The 10431-nt window shown below is 46.9% G+C and overlaps 1 protein-coding gene across 2 annotated transcripts; it reads left to right on the forward strand.

The window, feature by feature from the left end:
- Positions 1-1080: 1080 nt before the first annotated feature.
- LOC144717242 (lariat debranching enzyme-like) lies at positions 1081-8615 on the forward strand. 2 transcript variants are annotated; one of them, XM_078592638.1, is made up of 9 exons: positions 1081-1313; positions 4186-4388; positions 4538-4662; positions 4831-4911; positions 5030-5115; positions 5798-6022; positions 6192-6272; positions 6406-6551; positions 6699-8615. In XM_078592638.1, the coding sequence occupies exons 1-9, from the start codon at positions 1101-1103 to the stop codon at positions 7114-7116; spliced, it is 1578 nt and encodes a 525-aa protein (XP_078448764.1). In that variant the 5' UTR covers positions 1081-1100; the 3' UTR covers positions 7117-8615. The 2 variants fall into 2 exon arrangements, with proteins under 2 accessions (XP_078448764.1, XP_078448775.1); XM_078592649.1 differs by having other exon boundaries at positions 6195-6272.
- Positions 8616-10431: the final 1816 nt, after the last annotated feature.

A 10431-nucleotide genomic window follows, 5' to 3' on the forward strand; every position in this document is an offset into this window, starting at 1 on the left:
GTTGTGGATGTCGTGGTGACTTGAAGAGACCTTTATCCAGCAGTGGATCAACCATGCCTCGTAACGTGGTAAGAGTTAAACGACAGAAAACACACATTAATCAATATGGTCTCATCGACATTATAAGTAAATCTGCTCTCAACAGAGGTCCCCATTCATGTCAAACAGCGTTCCCATAAAGCAAAGCACGCTTTTGAAATCACACGCATGAAACTCAAAGCGGCATACCCAACAGTAACGGGGCGATTGAATGCGAGGTAAGTGGCCCTCACAATCACCGCTACGACACTTCTTGGCGAGTAATGCCCCTCGTGGTAATAATTACCGCCGATGCGTCCCAAGGCGAATAGCAATTACGAATGCCTGCGATGCCAGAACCGAGCAGCACATTTCACGCTGCACGCAAGTGCAGCCACCTGCTGGTTGAGCGAATGACAAGCCCAGCAAGCAGCTCACCTCGTGTTTATTACACCATTCATCAGAAGCAATGGTGAAAATCCACCGCGGGCTCATGACCTGCCACGTCAGGGAAAACATCGAAATTCCAGGCTGCACATCAAGTTAGAACAGAGCCCTCTTTTTTTCTGGACGTCCGCATTGTTCCACGCTGGCGAACAGAGTTGAATAACGTGGACTTCTCATTCGAGACCCACACATCGCAACGCATGGCTTCCACATCCCTCGAAGACACGTATATGTAACCATGAATCGCATGAGAACATCAACAAGCCGATGTGCACATCTTCTTCATGACTGGAAAATTAAATGCAAGCTACAGTGCGACTATGGGCATGCAACCCACACTATGGATCATATAGACCAACTACTGTTGTCTGCGCTCATTGAAAGGAGGAATAGCAAAACTTAATCAACTCTCTCCTGAGGCACTAAGAATAACCGCTTGGGTTAGTGCTGCCCTCTTGTGTGAAACCGCACATTCGGCACCTTTGCTATCAGTCCATAACACAGCACACCCGAATTCAATGCCATTGTTTTACAATTGCCTTTTTTACTGCAGAGAGCCCACCTACAGTGCATTGGGCCAAACCAGTTGCAGAGAAAAGCAGTCTACATTTTCGAGACGTGACACTGCACATTTAATGTTAAACTACCGATCTAACAATATTAACAATTGCCCGCGTCACGCTCGCAGTCGTGGCCACACGTGCAGCGGTGGAGTGGAAGAACTGGAAGGTTTTGTGCGAGTTGCTGAGTGGCTGAGTGATTGGCCTCCCCACGGCTTCCCGTGTGCTGGGTTGGGGTGGCCCTCGCCCGAGTCTCTCGCATTGCAGCTCGCCGACTCGGAGACGGAGGTAACCGCAAAATCCTCTGTTCCCCATCTGCATTCGTGCCCTATAAGCTCGCGAGTTGCGCCGTATAGGTGGTGGCGGCGGTGATGTTGTCGTCTAACCGCTCGCACCGTTGTAAAGCTGGCACGTATGGGGGCAGGCAGTGCGCTTTTATGCGATGGGGCTCTTTGGCTCTGAACGAGGCCGCTGAAATGCGCTGCCCTGGCCGAGGGGTTATTATGGTTCGAGTTAATCCACTGCTGGATGAAGGCCTCTCCATGCCATGTCGGGCGTAGGAGGGGGGGTTAACCATACTTCGTAATCCATAAGAGGTTTTTTTTGTTGGATCGCGTAAATATAAATGTGTTGTTAAACGCGCCACCGCCCGACGCAGCCAATTCGTAAGGTTTGTCAGCACATCGGTGTGTTGGAGAGCAAAACCCACAACATGTACAATGCGTATTCTTGGGTCTTTCGGTAAAGTCGCGTCGATAGGTTCAAAGAAAATAACAAAATAACAATTGGAGTTCGACGTTTCGCCGGTAATTACAACGCGCGTCGTCGGGCGGACAGGCCGGCGCTTGATCACTCGGTCAGCGAGCACTGGCCAAGAGAAGCCTCGGAGCAATGATAGAATGGAACCCCGATTCGAATCGTGTAAGAACACTGTTGTCGGCCAGGGCAATCGACTTCGGCTGCCAGGGTTTGATCGTGCCGCAGTATGCTTCACTATTGCACTTGCAACTCCACACTCCGTGCGTGTGCGTGCGGCTTTAATGCTGTACGAGCGTTTCTGCCATTCGTGGTGTTCACGATAACAAGCGGTCTCCTAAATTGCTGTTCCAGAAATGCTGTGCGTTGCGAAATTTATCCAGTTAAAGAAGGGGGGGGGGTACCGTTCGAGATTTACAATGGATGGGAGTTTAGGGGTTTGTTCAAAGGGGAGGGAATCCTTCCGCAATGATGTCAAACGCTGCTGCTGCTGCAGTGAGTCGCCGTGTGGCATCCCAGCAAAGTGCGGAATGGGTCTTGCAGCAAGCGGCAGCAAGCAGGGTGCTTCGTGCAAAGAGCCCCTTGCGGCAGACCGACGAATGGGTTCACGTGTTATGCACACGGGGACAATGATGATTAAACGCCCACGATGTACACGGCACATCCGAAGGAAACATCTGAAGCGAATACTTTGGACGCATTGACATCTGTAAACGACTGAAATATGTGCCACGACTGGAGACGGCGGTGCTAAATATATCGGATGAAATAGAGTACAGTACAGTACTCAATTCGACAAATTTGTCAGACGGGGCCCTCTTGAAAACGAGTCTGAATATTGAATGGTGAATTTAACACGTAGCAATATCATCCATAATAGAGGTTTTTGGGTTAGATCGCGTAAATATATAAATGTGTCGTTAAAACCCGCCACCACCAACACAGCCAACTAGTAAGGGTTGTCACGTAAACAGAACATGTCAATTCGTCACTAGTACAGCACACCGGTGTGTTGGAGAGCCAAGCCACAACATTTACAATCTGAGTACGACGTTTCACCAGTAATTACAACTAGCTTCATCAGGCGACAGCCATATTTGTGGAGAAGTGTTTCATTCCTTATACAGAGGCATAGGGTGGTCAACACATCTACGCCTCTATATAAGGAACGAAACAACACATCTACACCTCTATATAAGGAACGAAACACTTCACAAATATGGCTGTCGCCTGATGAAGCTAGTTGTAATTACTGGCGAAACGTCGTACTCAGATTGTAAATGTTGTGGTTTGGCTCTCCAACACATCGGTGTGCTGTACTAGTGACGAATTGGCCACGTTCTGTTTACGTGACAAATCTTACTAGTTGGCTGTCGGGTGGTTGCGGGTTTTAACGACACATTTATATATTTACGCTATCTAACCCAAAAACCTATTATGGATTCAATGGTTAACTTTCCTGTGTAAAGTAAAACTGATTCTTGTTTCTATATTTGTTACTCTATGTTATGTTTTATTTACTGTATAATATATTTTATAAGCGTTACATGCAAATCTACAATAAAAATGCTTTCCTTTTTTCTTGAACCGTAACACATCTAGATTTGAAGCTTTCGTGACTGCAAGGATTCCTATTCTTAGGGTTTTTCGGTAAAGTCACGTAGGTAAAAAATGTAATTTAATAAAAGTAAAATAAAATAATTTTTTTTTATTATTATTTTACTTTTATTAATTTAAATGTTTTACCTATTTTATTTTTTATTTAACTTTTATGCATTTTTATTTTTTACCTACGTGACTTTACCGAAAAAACCTAAGAATACGTAACACATCTCACAACACACCGCATGGGCAAGTACAGACTTACGAACGGGTCTCAGGAACGAATTGTGTCCGTAAGTCGATGACTATCCGTGCATGCATTAGGCAAAGGAGCAGGGGTGTTCAGCAGAGGTCGCAACCGGGTACCCGATACCCCTACCCTACCCGATACCCGGCTACCCGTACCCGGCCGGGTACGGGTACCCGTTTGCGACCCTGGTGCGGCCGGGTACGGGTACGGGTAGACCGTGAGTCACTGGTGATTAACTGTTTGTCACTCATTTCCCAACGTCTTGTCTCTTCTCACAATTCAAGTTCCTAGAATCAACCCACCCGCGCCTGCAATATGCATGCATGGCTTCATCCCAGAGGTCGCAATCAGGTACCCGATACCCGTACCCGGCTGGGTACGGGTAGGGTACGGGTACGGCCGGGTACGGGTTCCCGTTTGCGACCCTGGTGCGGCCGGGTACGGGTAAGGAATCAAAACCCGTTTGCGACCTCTGGTGTTCAGATATGTCGATTATGGATTAATTTTGTGGTATAATTATTCTCGCTTTTGTGGTGTACTTGTGTGCACCAGAGAGCCATGAAGGTGGCGGTGGCAGGCTGCTGCCACGGGCAGCTCGACAAGGTGTTCGCCACGCTGGAGCACATGGAGCGCGTGGAGGGCGTGCACGTTGACCTGCTGCTCTGCTGTGGAGATTTCCAAGCGGCACGCGACGAGACCGACCTGCAGTGCATGGCCGTGCCAGCCAAGTACCGGCACATGCACAGCTTTCACAAGTAACTGTCAGAAGATGGCACGGGGGCCAGGAGGTTGCAGACCCATCTGCATCATTTGTTTTGTATTTTCTGCCCCTAAAAAGCATGTGTTTTTCTGGGGCTCCTAGATTACTTCAACACGTACTGAGATGTGCCCTCTTCTTCCCTAGGTACTATTCTGGTGCACAAAAGGCCCCGGTGTTGACCATCTTCATTGGTGGTAACCATGAGGCCTCGAACCATTTACAAGAAATTCCATATGGTGGTTGGGTGGCACCAAACATTTACTACCTGGGTAAGAAACCACTTCTGTTTTGTCTTGAAATGTTTTATTAACATTTGTGTATGCATATTGGGAAGCGTATCGGTGTTATATGGAAGGCATTTTAACTCTGGTATTGGATAAGTTTATAGTGTGTCCAGTGGTATGAGTTCAAGCTACTGTGGTGTGTTTTTTCTCCAGGATATGCTGGAATTGTTAAGTATGGCAGCCTGAGGATAGGGGGCCTCTCAGGAATTTACAATGTCCACAACTATTGCAAAGGTAATTATTGCTGTAATCTGTTATCACATTCAATAATTGGTTTTAAAATAATACTAATAATGAGCTGTTATAGATAGTCCCATACGCTGATTGTTGAATAACTCTAACCCTAACCCAGGTCATTATGAGTTCCCGCCATACAACAATGATACAGTCAGAAGTGTCTACCATGTGAGAAGTTGTGATGTTATGAAACTGAAGCAGGTGAGGAAAACACATTCTCGTCTACATTTTTCAGCAGAGGGGCAAGCTTGAAGTTTGTTTAAAATTTCTTGCAGTAGTTTAGCAACTTATCTCAACCAAGAAAACTAAGAAAGCTATAAGTATCTGAACTGAGCCAATGTGAGTTTTACGCACCAGGTATATGGTCAGCTGTAATATTTACTCGATTGAACCTTTTGTTGCAGATAAAAAAACATTTGTACTAAATATATGTGATTCGTAAAGAGGCATATTTTAAAGCAGCGGTCCCCAACCTTTTTGGCACCAGGGACCGGTTTCGTGGAAGACATTTTTTCACGGACCGGTGGGGCTGGTTCCTCATTGGGTCTTTCCCCCTTTTCAAAGAAGCTCTCCAGCGACGTTTGTTTTCTACTCATTTTGGCTAGGGGTTAGAGCTCGTGGGCTTACCACAACTGTAACTGAGACAAGTGTGCAGTGCGGGAAAGAGGCGCGGACAGAAGTGGTGAATAAAATAATGGGCGGGCCACGCGTGGATTCACCGTTCACCTCCTGCTGTGCGGCCCGGTTCCTAACGGGCCATGGACCGGTACCGGTCCGCGGCCCGGGGGTTGGGGACCCCTGTTTCAAAGAATATAAATGAATTTATTAAATTACATACATTTCAAAAAAATAAACCCATGGCCGGTTAATCTTGGCCTTCTAGATTCAGCAGCCATTGGACGTGTTTCTCTCTCACGACTGGCCCCGTGGGATCTATAACTATGGGCAGCGCGAGGAGCTCCTGCGGCGCAAGCGCTTCCTACGGAATGAGGTGGAAGCAAACTCCCTAGGCAGCCCAGCCGGTGCCCAGCTGCTCCACCACCTGCGCCCCACCTTCTGGTTCTCAGCACACCTGCATGTCAAGTTCGCTGCACTTGTGCAGCACAACGTGAGGAAGTGGTCAATGCCTGACATGAAATAAGCTATGCAGTAGAGACCCAATGAACCTACCCGACTACTGGGGCTCATTGTGCAAGCTTCCCAATTTAAAATTGTTATTGCCACTTGTTGAATTATTCTACTGCTCCAATGCCCATCTTATACCTGTGCTTGTGTAGCAGAGGTTTGGTGATGCCGAACCCAAGGTTACAAAATTCCTGGCCTTGGACAAGTGCCTACCTCAGAGAGATTTCCTGCAGGTTGGCAGAGCATGCTGTAACCAAAATACACGCCACGCATGAGACATTCACAGCTTTGCAAACAAAACAATATAAAGTCACAAGCCAATCGGTTTTCATGATAAAGTTCTCTCGGATTGTTGTCTGCAATCAGGTTGTCGAGATGTTACACGACCCAGAGGTTCCTCTGCAGCTGGAGTATGATTCCGAGTGGCTCGCAATACTGAAGACCATGGACCACTTAATCAACGTGTCTCCTGAGATACATGCTCCTTCACTCAAGACAGAGAATCATCTGAGGTGTCTCTTCATTAATGTCACCGTAACTTATTGCCACTTTAGTACACTGCCAAACACTTCAGTGTTCTTATCTTAAGTAGTTTTTTTATTACCATGTGATTTTCACTGTTTGTTAATCCTATGAATTTAATTGTTTTTCTCCAACAGACATAATTATACTTTGACAAAGGAAGCCATTGCCACGGCCCTCAGTTCCCTTGGTCGAGATCTTCGTGTGCCACAGAATTTTGTGAAGACAGTTCCTGACTATGGCCCTCACAAACCCAGAGCACAGGATCCCAAGCACGCTGTGAATCCTCAGACAACTGTGTTCTGTGCCGCACTGGGTATCAGAGATCCCAACGTAGTACTTAACCCGGAACTGAGTACAGTCCTTAAAGACCCCCATAAGGGCATTGTGGGAAAACCAGTGAAGAATATGGAGATGCACGATCAGAAAAGTGAACTTGAAGGTCGTGATGGTAAAGTCTGTGAATGTGTTTGCCTTAAACAACAAAGTGGCGTTCATTGCAGCACTAATGAAGATGCAAATGACATACTCAGAGAATCCCCACCAAGAGCATGACACGGTAAAATGTGGTTGTGGCAGAAATACATTATTAAACAAAGAAGAAATCGATTTTAAAGTAGACTGTGATAATAAAATTTAGGATGGTGATGAAAGCGTGGAGGAAGTCGTTGATGATCTATGTATGTAAAGTGCAGTTCAAAACACACTCCCTGTGAGTCCATAGTATCTGCTGCTTTATTTGAAAATAAGAATGTGGGAACAATAACGATTTTTTGTCCTTTGTTAATAGACATCTGCCTTGATCGAAGAGACTTCTGGAAAATGGCAGAAATGCTGCATAATGCAAGATATATGAGCAAAGACAGTCATGAGTATCTAACTTAACTCCGTAGATGGGTTGTGAGTTTCCAGAGAGAGCTGTGCAGGATTACAGAAGATATCTTAAGGAAAAAAATACTGCTTGCACAGATATCTGTAACAGCATGGCAATGAATCATGTTTTATAAACGAATTAAAGTAGAACCTGGAAATAGTCGTCTCTCATACAGCATCTAAATATACGGAATTTTTCTATAATGTAATTTATAATTTATGGGACGAATTTCATATACGTTGCGTTAAATTTGCATTTACGGAATTTTTAATTTATTTCTAAATTGTGTTTTTTTTTTGGGGGGGGGGGGGGATTTAACAATGGACAGTGTCGTTTGAGCGTGCATTTCATGCTTCAGCGGCCGTCTGGAAAGCTGTTCCAATATTGAGGAAGCCACTGGAGTTAGGCAATTTTAAATCGAGATTGAAAACTAATTTCTTTAAAACTGCTTTTTGTGTTTAGTTTGTTGTCTTTCCTCGCACCTCCGATTCGCACGGTTGGCGATGCATGAAGCGAAAGAAGTTCAGCAGACATGCATACATATGCTGCTCCACGTGGTTTGCGTGGGACGCTTTTCAGCCTGTGCTGATTACATGAGCTCGCCGTGCTGCCCAAGCTCGGTTTGGACAGCACGGCGTACTGTGCACGACTTCACAATTCTTTCAATGTTCTTCAGTTCAAGTAAGTTAAGATGTCGTTTATGGAGGTCATGAAGTGGAAGTGATAGCAGAATTGCAAAAAAAGAGACCTTAGATGTAAGTCCTGTATAGTATTGTTTTTCCACTATTTACCTTGAGTTGTTACTCGTATTTTATAATACTTGATTTTACATTCAACGTGCTGAAAAATGTTTGCTATATTCTGAAGTGTGACTATATCTTGAAGCCTAATTTCTTTCCGTCAAAACGCATCTTCCAAATATATAATGGCAGTCGATGGGGAAACAGCGTTCGATATCCAGAATTTTGAATGCACTAGTGGCCACGGGAGGTAATGACAGGGGAGTCAGTTGTAAGTGCGAAGGGACTGGTGGCTACGGGAATGATCGAGAAGGGAGCGTGGTCAGGTGACGGAAGAGGACGGTGGAGTCTGCCGGTGGGAGCGAGCGTCCAGAGTCGGCTAGAATGATCGAGAAGGGGGGTGTGGCCTCGGTCTATGTGTAATAAAGGACTCGATCCTGGTTCTGTCTCCGTCGTCCTTTATTCGGGTTCTTACACTTTTTCCGCACGGCCCTCGCTCAGAGCTCTCCCCTTGGCAGCTCCATAGCTGCCCTCGCTCCCGTAGCCTCCACACCTCTGCAGCTCTGCTGCAGATCTCCTGTGCAGCCCTCCGGCTGCTCTCACAGCAGCCCCACCGCTGCTCCCCGTTCCTCCGTGCTCGGTCACTGCTGGCTGGCGGTGCCGAGTCTTACCGTGTGTGGCGATCTCGCCACTCTCCAACGTTCGCCCTGCGTGGCCTCTGTGGCGATCTCGCCACTCTCCAACCTCAGCCCTGTGTGGCCTCTGTGGCGATCTCGCCACTCTCTGTCTCTATCCCCAACTCTCTCTTCCACCCCGCTGGCTGGCGCCGTCATGACCCCTCAGCCACGAGGCTGAGGCACGGCGACCACCCAACGTAGTCTCCACTCTTCACTCCCCCGACTGACCCAGATGTCTTCCTGTCTCCCCGCTATACCATCTCCCCCCACGTGACCCTGACTCCTCCCTCTCGGATCGTCATATCCGGCCCGCCCATTTACGCCCGCATTACATATGTAAGGGAGATGCGCAGGAGACTCGGGGCTGTTGCAGTTGGGGTCTCCGCCTGATGTCAGGTGAACGTGTCCTCAATAAAATGCCATCTCAAGAAAAGTGTGTCAAATCTTGACTTAAAGCTTTCGTGACTGCAGGAATTCATATTGTTTGGGTCTTTCGGTAAAGCCAAGTAGATTTTTTTGTTATTTTCTTTGAACCTATCTACGTGACTACCAAAAGACTCAAAGAATACAAGTGTGTCAAGTCATTACACAAGCGTAGCGGGACTGTTTAAAGAGGTTCTTTACCAGTACCTCCGAAACATAGGACTTGCCACGGAGAAGGTCAAGAAGATCAGCTGCGTAGGAATGACACCACCTTCGGGTGGAACACCGTCCTGACTTGGACATATGTCGCCACTCTTTCAACATAACTGGGGGAAAAAATCCTGGAACTCGTTGGCGAACAACAATGTTGGGGACATGTATCTGCACCACAGAGGCCGCAAGTGGTTCCCGGAGATGGCCCAGCAGCACCACTACCGCAGGCGACTGGGGATGGGCAATAAATTCTGGTCCACCAGCGACGTGCACGTCCCAAAAATATAACTCGGAGGTACAACATCGTCACTGTGAATCTTTAAACATTTTGACGACTACCCGGTATAACAATATGACCTCTGTCTACCATGCATCATTTTCTAGCTATGTATACGAGAAAAGAATGAGGGCGGGAAAAACACCATCAGTCTTAAATATGCCAACAGTTTTTGGTTTTTGACTAAGACTTTGAACTTTCAGCAGGGGGCTCAGCTTCCTCCATTCCACTCGACGCTACGGGCCCGGAGAGGTGCACGATGGGAAGATAAGCTGAGAAATAGAGGGACAATGGATCAGAGAATAAACACAAGCGGGATGTGTAACATTGAATGTTTAGGGAAGTAAAGTGGCTTTGTGGAAGGACGCATCTCTCGGAGGGGGGGGGGGTGATGGCCGATGGAAAAGACCGGTTTGGGAATGGCAGCCAAAGAGGCCGGAACGTGCTTGAGAAGACGAGCACCATTGGGATGGAGCGATGCGATCAGCTCATGTGCAGAGGTGAGATGCATTCTGACGTTTATAAGACCATCAGGGATGACGACGATGTGGGGAGGCCGTCATCCTGCAGTGGATTGAACATGGCAGATGCTTATTAAAATAACGTTAAGTGCAATCATCGGGTATTTTGTGCGAGCAGCCATTGCAATCAAGTGCGATAGTGTGG

The sequence above is a fragment of the Lampetra planeri genome, chromosome 1 (assembly GCF_965212315.1).
Source record: "Lampetra planeri chromosome 1, kcLamPlan1.2.h2, whole genome shotgun sequence".
Taxonomy (NCBI): Eukaryota; Metazoa; Chordata; class Hyperoartia; order Petromyzontiformes; family Petromyzontidae; genus Lampetra; species Lampetra planeri.